At 59.0% G+C, this 11,319-nt stretch overlaps 6 protein-coding genes across 7 annotated transcripts; 3 read left to right on the top strand and 3 right to left on the bottom strand.

Annotated features, from left to right (window-relative positions):
- Positions 1 to 1,207: 1,207 nt before the first annotated feature.
- On the top strand, positions 1,208 to 1,561 carry KRP23_13840 (Highly acidic elicitin 20; the record flags this gene model as incomplete). The annotated part of the gene is made up of 1 exon (XM_067884602.1): positions 1,208 to 1,561. The coding sequence occupies one exon, from the start codon at positions 1,208 to 1,210 to the stop codon at positions 1,559 to 1,561; it is 354 nt and encodes a 117-aa protein (XP_067737995.1).
- A 727-nt stretch (positions 1,562 to 2,288) lies between these two features.
- On the bottom strand, positions 2,289 to 6,071 carry KRP23_13839 (Regulator of nonsense transcripts UPF2; the record flags this gene model as incomplete). Its single annotated transcript, XM_067884601.1, has 1 exon — positions 2,289 to 6,071. One exon carries the CDS (start codon positions 6,069 to 6,071, stop codon positions 2,289 to 2,291), a length of 3,783 nt encoding a protein of 1,260 aa, XP_067737994.1.
- A 156-nt stretch (positions 6,072 to 6,227) lies between these two features.
- On the bottom strand, positions 6,228 to 7,381 carry KRP23_13838 (Solute carrier family 25 member 44; the record flags this gene model as incomplete). Its single annotated transcript, XM_067884600.1, has 4 exons — positions 6,228 to 6,329; positions 6,401 to 6,576; positions 6,640 to 6,973; positions 7,040 to 7,381. 4 exons carry the CDS (start codon positions 7,379 to 7,381, stop codon positions 6,228 to 6,230), a joined length of 954 nt encoding a protein of 317 aa, XP_067737993.1.
- Positions 7,382 to 7,524: 143 nt separating this feature from the next.
- KRP23_13837 (Peptidyl-prolyl cis-trans isomerase FKBP4) lies at positions 7,525 to 8,112 on the top strand (the record flags this gene model as incomplete). The annotated part of the gene is made up of 1 exon (XM_067884598.1): positions 7,525 to 8,112. One exon carries the CDS (start codon positions 7,525 to 7,527, stop codon positions 8,110 to 8,112), a length of 588 nt encoding a protein of 195 aa, XP_067737992.1.
- A 76-nt stretch (positions 8,113 to 8,188) lies between these two features.
- Positions 8,189 to 9,352, bottom strand: KRP23_13836 (putative membrane protein C6F6.13c; the record flags this gene model as incomplete). Its single annotated transcript, XM_067884597.1, has 1 exon — positions 8,189 to 9,352. One exon carries the CDS (start codon positions 9,350 to 9,352, stop codon positions 8,189 to 8,191), a length of 1,164 nt encoding a protein of 387 aa, XP_067737991.1.
- Positions 9,353 to 9,498: 146 nt separating this feature from the next.
- Positions 9,499 to 11,032, top strand: KRP23_13835 (the record flags this gene model as incomplete). Of its 2 annotated transcripts, XM_067884595.1 has the most annotated exons (3): positions 9,499 to 9,657; positions 9,722 to 10,249; positions 10,313 to 11,032. In XM_067884595.1, the coding sequence occupies 3 exons, from the start codon at positions 9,499 to 9,501 to the stop codon at positions 11,030 to 11,032; spliced, it is 1,407 nt and encodes a 468-aa protein (XP_067737989.1). The 2 variants fall into 2 exon arrangements, with proteins under 2 accessions (XP_067737989.1, XP_067737990.1); XM_067884596.1 differs by lacking the exon at positions 10,313 to 11,032 and having other exon boundaries at positions 9,722 to 10,270.
- Positions 11,033 to 11,319: the final 287 nt, after the last annotated feature.

The raw sequence follows: 11,319 nt of genomic DNA, 5'->3' as shown, positions 1-11,319 counted from the left end.
TCACGCCGGCTGCCACCACCTCGAACTCGACGACGTCGACGACGCAGACTGCCATCGCTTGCTAAGTCATCATCATCTTTGCATTCTGTGCTGAGTGGTGAATGCAGAGGTAGATATGGTAAATAAGAAACGTCTCATTATTGTTTTTTGTTGCTCGGCTTGATGTCGTGTGTTTCAAAAACGAATAGCACACGAAAAACCAAGCGTGGTAGCATGAATCCTGTGTACAGTGGCGGCTTCGTGTTGCATAGGAACTTCCTATACGTACTATTAGGAAGTACAGTACTAATAGTGTCTTCATTGCATCTGTGCAAGACTACACGTATCTACAGCTGCTGCAGGATGTAGCTATTGCATGTGCATCGCGCTCTCAGCGATGCAAACCTTGGCAGCAAATGAGGTGAAGCCTTCACTGTTTTGGTGACGAAGTACTCGCTGCAGGATGCAGGGCGTTTGCAGTGGATTCTCTCACATCTGCATGATGTAGCATGGGCGTGCCGACGCCGCCGTCCGCTATTGGTATCAGCAGTCTACGGTGACACTCCGCTGACGTTGAGGCTCGTTACTCACCTGCAGACGCGTGCGGGATCTGCTTTGGGACACGTGAAGCGGATACACCTGCCCGGCTCTGCCTGCAACTCCAGGATTCACTTTTCACCGCACGGGCCTGTAACTTGGAGGCTGCAACACGCCGGGATCACTCGGAGCTGCAAAGCCGGAACGCGTAAGCCTGCAAATTACCAGCAAGTGGTGCTTTCAACCGCTTATGTCGACCACAACCAGAGGTTTTTACCTCCTCTTTCGGTTCTGCCGCCATGACGAGGTTGATCTCCTTTCCCTTTCCTTGTCCACCGTGGCGGCGGCAGTATCGCGCTGTCCGAAAGTTCCACTCGGCCGCTGTTCGAACAGCAGCAGCCTTGAGCCGCAGGCCTCACCTCAACCAGCTCATTCTGCAATTGGCCTTCCGCATCTCACTCCATCCTCTCCACCCCACCACAAGATGAACACGTACTTCGCTGTCGCTGCCGCCGCCCTGGCCTTTGTGGCCTCCGTGAACGGTGAGGCCTGCTCGGCCTCCCAGCAGGCCAGCGCCTACACGTCCATGGTGAGTCTGCTGCAGGGCACGGCCCTCAACACGTGTGCCTCGGACTCGGGCTACAACATGCTGTACGCCACGGCGCTGCCGACGGCCGAGCAGACCGCCGCCATGTGCAAGGTGGACGCGTGCCACGAGCTCATCAAGAACGTCCAGGCTACCAACCCGCCTGACTGCGACCTGAGCATCCCCACGAGCGGCGCCGTCATGAACGTCAAGAGCCTGGCCGACAACTTCGAGCCTGGCTGCACGTCCTCGGCCGCCACCGAGGCCCCCGCCGCCACCGAGGCCCCCGCCGCCACCACCGCTGCGCCTTCCACCGAGACGACAGCCCCGGCCGCCACCACCGCTGCGCCGACTTCGGAGACGACTGCTCCGACCGCCACCACCGCTGCGCCTTCATCGGAGACGACTGCCCCCGTTGTCACCCCGGCTGCCACCACCACCGCCCCCACCGCGTGTTAAGAGGCTTCTTAGCGCTCGGTGCCTGGCAAGCCGCTTGCTAGGACCCAGCAACGATGCGTCGTACCGCTACCGCCGTTAATAAGAGGCACTCGTGCCCATTTGTGTTATAATCTGCTGCTGTTGCCTTTCGAGTTGACCGGTGCTGTGTATCGACAATGGTGAGAATGTTCGAACAGCAAAAACCGATGTGTATTGGATTCACAGATCCCGGCGACCGGGAAAGCACCGCATCATGCGCTGCCACTTCTACCAGCGCAGTATTCATGTATTGAAACCCACAAGACAAACGTGACGCGCTACATGTACAGTAGTATTATAGCAAGACCGTCCTATTTGAACTGTAGGGAGCTGGTGAGGTTCAAGCCACCGTCCAACGTTTGCTCCGTGTTCTTGCCCTCTTCGCGTCCAAGAGCTCAAAGCTCCTCAGACCACTTACCTACTGCGCTTCCTCCAGCATCGCACCGTCCTGGATTGGATCAGATAGGCGAGGAGCAATTCGCCTCGCACGGTTGGCTCCGTCCAGCACATCTTCATCGTACTCGTCCCTCCTACAATAGCCACCAGGGCTTGCTTCGCTTGCAGCAACTTCTTAGCTGTCACGCTTCCACTGCATGGCAGTGAGCCGTAGCAATTCTCCAACCTCGATGTGCGGGCCACGCAGTATTTCACTGCTCGTCTCTTGTCGCCGGTAGATCCAAGATCCCGTGAACCGATAATTGTGGTGCCACTACTTCGCACCACGATATCCTTTGCCTCGACGAAGCCCGAACTCGGCGTTGTTCCACTCGCTACCGCCTCCAAAGCCTATGCGGGCCTCATTTCCCTGCTGCTGCCCGGTCCCTTGATTGCCGTAGGTCGCGCTGGCACGCGGCGGAGGGACGAAGCTGGGAGCGCCTTCAATGGGAGGCTCGTCGCTCATAAAATCATCGCGCTCCATGTTCTGCAACACGAGACGCTTCAATTCGGACTGCTCCTTCTTTCCAGCGTTCTCCTGGCGGTGGCTGTGCTGAGCTAGTGATGACGCCTCGGGCACCACCAATTGGCGCGCCTCCACCTTGCCCTTGTTACCACGGCGCAGCATGCGAAACACCACACCATCAGCGGACCCATTTGCATCATGGGACAACATGCCACGGGGGCCCGCAGGGGTAAGTGAAGCCGAGCTTTTCACAACGGCTGGAATAGCCATCTTGTCCACATTTACGCGTGACGCAGGCTTGCGTGTGTCGGTAGACCCATGCATCATCGACTTGAACGCCTTTTCAAAATCTTCGTCCTCCTCACTCTTCTGAACGCGGTCGTGGATGACAAGGTGTTCTTCTTCGTCTTCATCGTCTTCCTCCTCATCGTCTTCTTCTTCGTCGTCATCGTCATCCTCCTCATCGTCGTCGTCCTCTTCCTCAGCATCATCACCTCCTGCTTGATCGTCTTCATCATGCTCATCTTCGTCATCGTCGTCGTCGTCCGAATCGTCCTCCTCGTCTTCGAGGAATTCATCTTCATCGTCGCACGGCTGCGAGAGGGACTCCTCCGCTACAGTCTCCAGACCATTGGTGGCCATTAGCAGCGCCGCATTCTTCTTTGATAGGCGACGCTCAGCTTCTTCCAAATCGCCACGAAGAATTTCCTGGACGGCTAGGTCAACCTCCTCCCACGTTTCAAACTTTTTGAAATGGTCCTTCAAACTGCTGGCAAGCATCTCAAAGAGATCGAAAACAACGAAATCGGTTTCCATGGGCACCTCTGTCTTGGAGAATAGGTATCGCTGGAAAAAGGTCATGAATCGACCGAGCCGGGGTCTGGAGATGCCTCTCTCATTTGAACTGCCATTGTTTCCAGACATGCTCGGACTTCCGCTGCCATTGCAGGTCTCGATCAAGGCACTTGCCAGACGAACGCGAAACACTTCACTCGGGCCATCCACCTCACTTGGCACGCGAGGGTCGTACTGCATATCGGGAACCAGCAAGAATCGCTTCTTCATTTCCAACAATTGAACCGGCGATATTTTATCACTACTGTATTGCGGCAGTGTCAGTAAGTCGTGCGAGTGATTGATCAGGAGGTACAGCGTTTCCACCACCACATTCATACTCACGAGGCCGCAGTTGTAAATCTCTCCTAAGAGTTTAACGTATCCGAGGCTTCGTTGATGATCGCGGTAGTCATTGACTTCCAGTCCGTACCGAATATACTCCAGCACGTCGTCTACCAAAATCACCAGTATCTCATCGTGATATCGCGACAGCCCCTTCACCACATCACAGATCCATTTCATTTGCATCACCTTGCCCTTTGTCACCTTCAGCAAGGCCTTCAGGACCATCCCGCAGGTTGTACTCTCCTGCCATGGCAACCGACGGAGAGTCTTCACAACCTTGTTGATGTTGGAGCTGTTGAGGTCTTGGTACAGCACCTTGATCAAGAACAAGTACAGCGGGTCGTACTGCTTCACTTGGCGCTCCACACGCTCGGGAGGCTTGCACATGTAGTACGCATTTTCCACGAGTGTCTCCAGCTGCGGGTCCAAATGCTTCGCTGCTTTCAGCTTCATCATGACATTCAAGCAGTTCACCGTGCGTACATGTGTATGCTTCGAACAGTACAGGAATCGACCGCAGTTTTCGAGGAACGTCGTAGCCACATGGACGTTGTGGCCCTGGAAATCCTGAAAACACTTTTGTAGGCAACGAAAGCCTGTGTTGGGCGGGCAGATCCGGAACTTCACCAACTCGGCTAGAAAACGGATGTTCTTGATCTTGGATTCAAGACGGAACTGGTTGCGCCTTTTGATCAGGCCATGGAATTCGCCCACAAGCATGCCCACAAGCTCACCACCGATATCTTCCTTTAGTACGCTTTGCAACGTGGCCACTAGACGCGCGTAGTGGGATAACAGTTCCAAGTGGGTGCGTGGCACCGCATACAGCGTCTTCACCAGACGATTTCTCGATGCCTTGGAGTTGCGGTAGCAGAACTCCACCGCTGCCTTATCACAGCGGTCGCGATTGACCAAATCTTCCAGCGAGGCGAAGTACGCATCCAGTTGATGGTGGTAGCTGTTCGTTGCACCGCTCGACGAAGTTGTGGCACTATCACCTACACTGGTATCATCCCTTTCGTCCTTGCTCTTGCTCTCCTCCTCCTCAGCGTCAGGCGCGGCAGGGTCCTTACCTGCATCTGCTTCCAGATCTTCCATTGTAGCGTCTTCGGTCTCTTTTCCGTCCTCATCGGCATTGACGTCAGCTTCCTCCTCCATCTCTGCTTCTGTCTCTTCTTCTCCTGCTGCAGCGGCTTCTTTCTTCTTCTTGAGCTCGGCAACATCAGCTTCCGTGAGTCCTAAAACAACTGCAGGCACCAACTCCAGCAGGTCGGGTAGGTCTTCGTAAAATGAGCGCGTCGCCTCATCATCGAAAGGCCCATCGCGGCTCAGCTCACGGCCGCCACCTTCCCCGCCTTCCCACACGAGAATACCTCCACGACCTGAACCGTCGTCCTTCTCCTCCACAGGGAGCGGCGGGACGTCACGATCCAGCGCGTCTGCCAGCGAGTTGACGCTCGTCTGCAGCTTCTCAAACAGCAGCTTGGCATTCTTGAGTTCCTGCACGTGTTCGTCCGTCACTTCTCCGCGATTGGCCTCCTCCTTCTCGTTCCGCGCGTCCAGCTTCAAGAACGTGGCGTGCTGCGCCAAGTAAAACTTGCAGACCATATCGTACGCGTCGAGATAGCAGGCGAGACACTCGTCCTGCACGGCCTTGGGCACCACGGGCGTCTGCGAGTCCACAAACTCCTGCAGCTCGTCCGTTCCTTCCAGCACCTTGTACATCTCCTTGAACTTCTTGGGCTGCACGCCGAGAAAGTCGACGCCTGCCGACTTGGCGAAGCTCACAAGCAGCGGCACTTCCAGCTGCTGCGACGTGCCCGCACTGTTCACGCTCATGTTGCCTCTGCTTTTGCTCCTGGAGCCTGGCTGCTCGCGCCTTGCGACGCGCTGGATGATGTGCGCGACCACCTGCACGTCGTCCAGGACGCCGGCCAGGCACAGTTCGCACAGCAGCCGCAGGATGAGGCGGCGCTTGAGCATCTTGCTCTTGTCGTCTGAGGCGTACGAGGCCTCGAAGCTGCCCACGAGCGCGCGCGCCATGCCCGGCGCAAAGTCCTCGTAGCGCTGGTGCAGCCGCGACGCCACCGTGACGGCGGCCGACAGGTCCGCCAGCTTGAGCGGCGCGTCGGCCAGTGCCGCCACGCACTCGCTCACGTAGCGCGTGAGGTTGAGCTCGGCGGCGTCGCGCAGCAGCGGCTCGGCGTTGGCCTCGCTCAGCATGCGCAGCTTCTTGACGAAGGCCGACGAGCGCTTGATGTCCGACTTGAGCTTGAGACGCGATAGCTGCTCACGCACGGCCGCCACCCTGGCCGTGCAGTTGGCGGCACGGAGCGCGTCGCGCGCATCGCTCTGTCGCTGGAGCTCCTGCAGCTGCGCACGGGCCTCTTCGTCGTCGTCGCGCGCCATGGGCCGGAGGTGGCTCTTTGGGTCGTCTTTCTTGGGGAGGTGATCGGATTCGAGAGGGATGAGGTGGACCACATAATTAGGAAGGTGGACACTGGAGGACGTTAAAAAGGTCTATTGTTTAAGACGAATCTAGTGTAGATACTGTATAGCGAGTTGTTACGCGTCGGAGTCGGGCTCTTGCGGTTTCCGGCACACGCGCTTGACGAATTCGTACGACGTGACCATGAGGATGCCCGACGGACCCATAGCCAGTAGCCGCTGCAACAACAACAACAAGGCAAGGAGTTAGCGACTGCAACGTGCCGTTTTGTACAGGGACGTGAGCGCACCGCAGAGAGGCCCTTCATGAGCCCCATGGGGCCATCGGTCTTTAAAATATACTTGAGGGTGTCCATGGCGCCGTACTGCGTATACACCTGCGCCTTTGTCCGCACGATGTCCATGGGGTTCGTCAAGATGCCGGTGATGATGCCGGCGCTCCCTCCGCTCATTCCCTGCGCCACCACTGCAACAAACCAACAACCATGAGTCAAAGTGCCCAATCACCCACTCTCTTCTTCCTCTGCACCTTGTTTCCAGAACGGATCCGTCGGCCATTCCTTCATCAGCCGATAGTACACGGGCACGAGCAGCCCGTAGGACCCCCACCAAATGGACGAGGACGGCGCGTACGTCGCGATGGACGGCACGTAGCCCTTGTAGAACCCGCGCAGACCCTCCGTGCGGAACACTTGCTTGGTCACGTTCATGAAGCCTTTGGCGCGCTCGCGCGTCTTGCGCACGTCCTGCCCCTGTCCGCTGAGCATCATGCGCTGCGACACAATGTCCAGCGGCACCACGACCGTCTGCGAGACGAGCGACGCGCACGCGCCGCCCGCGAAGTTGGCCCACTTGTCCCCCATCTACCAATAATAACAATACATTAGCACTGCAGTGCACAACTGCCCAGCCCAGTGACGGCCGCGCACCGTCGTGTGGTCCCTGAAGACCTTGCGCGACTTCTCGTACACGGACATGTAGAGGTTCCCCGTGAGCACGTTGGCCGTACTGGCCCCGAAGCCCTTGTACAGACCGCGCGCGCCCTCCTGGCGGAAGATGGTGGCGAACGCGTTGGCCGTGCCCGAGTAGAGCGGCTTGCGCTTGGACTGCACCTGCAGCCGCGTCTTGACCAGATTGCTCGGGTACACGGCGGCGCGCACGGCCAGGAACATGGTGGGGCCCAGCACGTAGTATTTGAGCTTGTCGATCTCGTCCCACGAAATGTCCTCCAGCGCGTACTCGTCCTCCGACATGGTGGCCACCCCGCTCATAGCTCGGGCTGAAGCGAAGTCTGAAGTTTGAGGCGGAACGCCGCTGCTGAATTTCAGCCAATGAAAACGATTGACAGTGTTAAATGCCAGACATACTGAAACCAAGTCAAGGATTGATGACTACCTCTTTATCAAAGATCAAGATGGCGGACGTGAGCGATGAGGAGCTGCTGGGCGGCTGGAAGCCCCGCATGGGGATGCTGTCCGTGGCCGAGAAGGTGGAGCAGGCGGAGCTGCTCAAGCGCCAGGGCAACCTGCTGGTCAAACAGAGCGAGTTCAAGCGCGCATTGGCGTCGTACGCCAAGGTCTTCGCGTACATGAACGGTTTGTCCGTGGCGGGCGACGCCATGTCCCAGTACGCGCAGGCGTCGGCCGGCATGAGCGCCACGCAGGAGCAGGGCGAGCAGATCCAGGCCGTCAAGGTGGCCGTGTGGGCCAACATGGCCCTGTGCCACCTGAAGCGCGCGACGCCGGATAAGGCCCTGGCCACGTGCGACAAGGTGCTGGCGCTCGAGCCACAGCACAGCAAGGCGCGCTTCCGCAAGGCACAGGCCATGGTGCAGCTGGCTCACTACGAGCGAGCGCACAAGCTGCTGAGCGAGCTGCTGGAGGACGAGCCTAAGAACGCCGCCGTGCGCGGCGAGATGCGCGCGCTGCAGGCCAAGAAGCGCGCGTACGACGCCGAGGCCCGGGCCAAGGAGAAGAGCGCGTTCGGCAACATGTTCAAGTAGATCAGGAAGGAGCAGGACCAATTGCAGACTCAAATGCAGATATCTCGTAGTTAGGCTGCTTGGCTGTTCTGGTCGTCTACAGTCGCAGGAGGTGCGGCAGCACGCGACACTTGATGGCCGACATGAACTGCGCGTAGCCGTGGCCGAAGTGGTTCTCCACGCTCGGGACCACGAGGTCCGATACGTCGACGTTCACGCAGCTAGTAGCGGCGGCGAAGGCCAGAGCTTGGCAGCCCGCGGCCGCCGGGCCGTTCGGGCCCGGCAGTTGCAGCGCCCAGAAGAGCTTGGACAGCACGCCGTCACGCACCGAAAACACGTTCATGAACTTGCCGCCGCTCGGGTCCAGGGCACTCGTGATGTTCTCCAGCCCTTGCGCATCTGGGATGAACGCGCCGGCGAAGCTGACGGCGTTGGCGATCAGTGGCAAGTTGTCTCCTCTCTTCTCCGCGCGTAGCTTGGCCATCTCCTGGAAGGCGCTGTAGATGACCGCACCGCCCAGCGAGTGACCCAATAGCGAGATCTTGCGTTCCCGCAGCAGCGTCGGACGCTCGGCCAGCACATGAGCGAGCAGCACGCCCACCTGCTCCGCCTTACCCTGCGCACTGTGCCACGGGTTGCCTGTAAAATGAGCGACCATGGACGACACGGACGAGCTACCAAGGTTATCGTTCACGTGCGCGCAGAAGTCGTTCCAAGCGGCGGCGTCACCGGCCTCCCACTCCACGGCGAAGACCGCGGCGTCCTCGTTCTCCTGGGTCCACGCGCGCCAGTTGCGCGTGGGGTCGTCGCCCTGCGTCATGAAACCGTTGATGCAGAGCACCACGTGGCCACAGGTGGCTACGTCTCCGCTGAGCAGCTTGAGCTGCAGTTGCTGCACGCGGCGCTTGCGCTTGGCTACGTTGAGCGTCGCCATGGCGCCGTCGTACGCGCTGGCCCACAACGTCGGGGTCGTGGTCGTGGCCGTCGGCGCGGGCCGCAGCCAGGCGTTCAAAGCACCTAAGGCGCCGCCCACCGCTACCGCCGCAAGCTCTGCGTTACCGATAGTCTCCTGTTCCTGTTCATTCGACTGCAGCCGCACGCGCTCCACGATGGCGTCCGCTTCTTGGACCAGCAGCGACGACACGCGCTCACGGAGGGAGTCGGCCGGACTCGTCTCGTACTCCTGAAGTTGCTCGGCCGACAGCAGGCCGCGCCGCTGCAGCTCGCGGCTGTCGGCCAGCAGCCTGTCCAAGTCCGTCATGGATCGACTATTGTAATAGTGACACACACCACGTCTACATGTATTGGTGTATGGAAACCCCATGTTGAAGTGGCCGGTGGTCGTTACGCCCTTTGGCGGCACACTTGGTCTCGGGCGGCCGGAGACCAATTCAGTTTGCGCCGGCCATGACGAGCGACCTCGAGCAGTTGCCGGACCATTTGCTACTGGCGCACGTCTGCCGCTTCGTGCACCTGCAGGACCGATGGCACGGCCTGGCACGCGTGTCCAAGCGCTGGCGACGACTTACGCTTGCGTCCGTGCATCGAGAGCAGCACGTGGACTTGGTGCGTCTCATTGGAGCCTTTTGAGATGTGCAAAGGACTAACCGGTGCGTGTTTTGGACTGCAGACGTGGTGCACGGGAGAGCATGAGCTGGAGGCCGCGGCCGCCGTACTGCTCGACCGCCAGCCGCAACGCAGCAAAAGCGGCCGGAACTTGTCGGTCGAGGCATCGCAGCTGCAGAGTGTGGCGCTCTACGGCCCGCGGGTCACGTCGCCGCTGCTATCGCACCTGGTCAAAGGCCTCGGCTGTGAGCAGCTCCGGCACGTGGACGTCGAGTCCAAGCAGATCTCGGACGCGGCGCTGAAGCAGCTCTGTCGCTGCGTGGGGCTGCAGACGCTCGCGCTGCACTGTATCAAACTCACGGACGAGTCGCTGGTGGCCATCTCACGGTCTTGCCGCCAGCTGACCAAGGTCGACCTCTCAGGCTGCTCGCGCGTGCGAGACGACGGCATCGTCGCCATCGCGGCCAACTGCCCCAAGCTGCAGAAGATCAACCTCACCATGTGCCGGCGCATCTCTGACAGATCCGTCGTAGCGCTGGCTCAGCATTCATCGGCGACGTTGGAGGAGGTCGTGCTTGATCGCTGCCTCAAGGTACGCACGTCTGCAGCGTGAGCTCGTTTCGCTCGCATTGACTGATCGGCTGCTCTCCGCTAGGTTTCTGGGCCGGCACTCCGCTTCCTCATGAGAATGCAGCGCAACCTCCGGTCCTTCTCCTTCGCGCGCTGTCCAAAGGTTCAGGGCGTTGACTTCTATAACCTCGAGCAAATAGCGCAAGCAAAAGCGACCATGCCGACCTGTAAGCTCGCCGCATTGGACCTGAGCGGGTGCGCAGGACTGGACGACCGCGGTGTAGCGGCACTGATCACAATCAACCGGTACACGCTACGCTCGTTGAACCTCGGGGCGCTGCAAACGCTCGGTAGCGCCGCTTTCGCAGCCATCGCGCGGTGTTCGGAGCTTCAGTCGCTCAACCTTTCGCTGTGTCGGACGCTGCAGAACGACAACCTTGCTGCTATCACGGCCGGGTGCACACAGCTTTCAACTCTGCTTCTGCAGGGCTGTGTCGCTCTTGATGATGGTGGCCTCAAGGCGATGGCTCCTCGAGCGACGAATCTGCAGCGACTGTCGCTGGAATTCTGCTACAACATCACGGACGAGGGGCTCGCGGCCGTCGTCTCACGCTGCCAGCAACTGCTGCACCTAAACATCAAGGCTTGCAACCAGCTCACGATCGCCGCCTTCCAGACATTAGTTCGTCGAAAAGCGCTACTAGAAACGCTGAACATCGGCGCCTGCGCCGATATGGAGACCACCGCCGCGTACTTCTCCATCGTCAAGCACAAGTTCCCTCGGTGTCGAATCCACTGGGTCTGAGCTGACGACCAGCGTCCTAGAGGCTCTGTGTAGAGTAACAAATATGCATATTTACCTTATCCCTGGTGCAATGCGCGACTCTGATAAGACGAGATGGCCGTCGCTATAAGCGGCCAGCCCGTGAGGAGGTTCACCCCGGCATAAATTTAACGAATTTGTAGCGATGACTTGCTTGCCTTGCGTCTTTCATCTTTATTTATCTGGACGTGCATGGGCGTTTTGTCCTGCCACTTGAGAAACGAGCGTGGGCCGAGTGCAAGAAAGCTCAAGCGTGAAGTCATCGTCCT

The sequence above is a fragment of the Phytophthora ramorum genome (assembly GCF_020800215.1).
Source record: "Phytophthora ramorum isolate Pr-102 chromosome Unknown Phyram_PR-102_s0019, whole genome shotgun sequence".
Taxonomy (NCBI): domain Eukaryota; phylum Oomycota; class Peronosporomycetes; order Peronosporales; family Peronosporaceae; genus Phytophthora; species Phytophthora ramorum.
The sequence above is the reverse complement of the archived record's forward strand: the minus strand, read 5'-3'. Positions and strand labels throughout refer to the sequence as shown.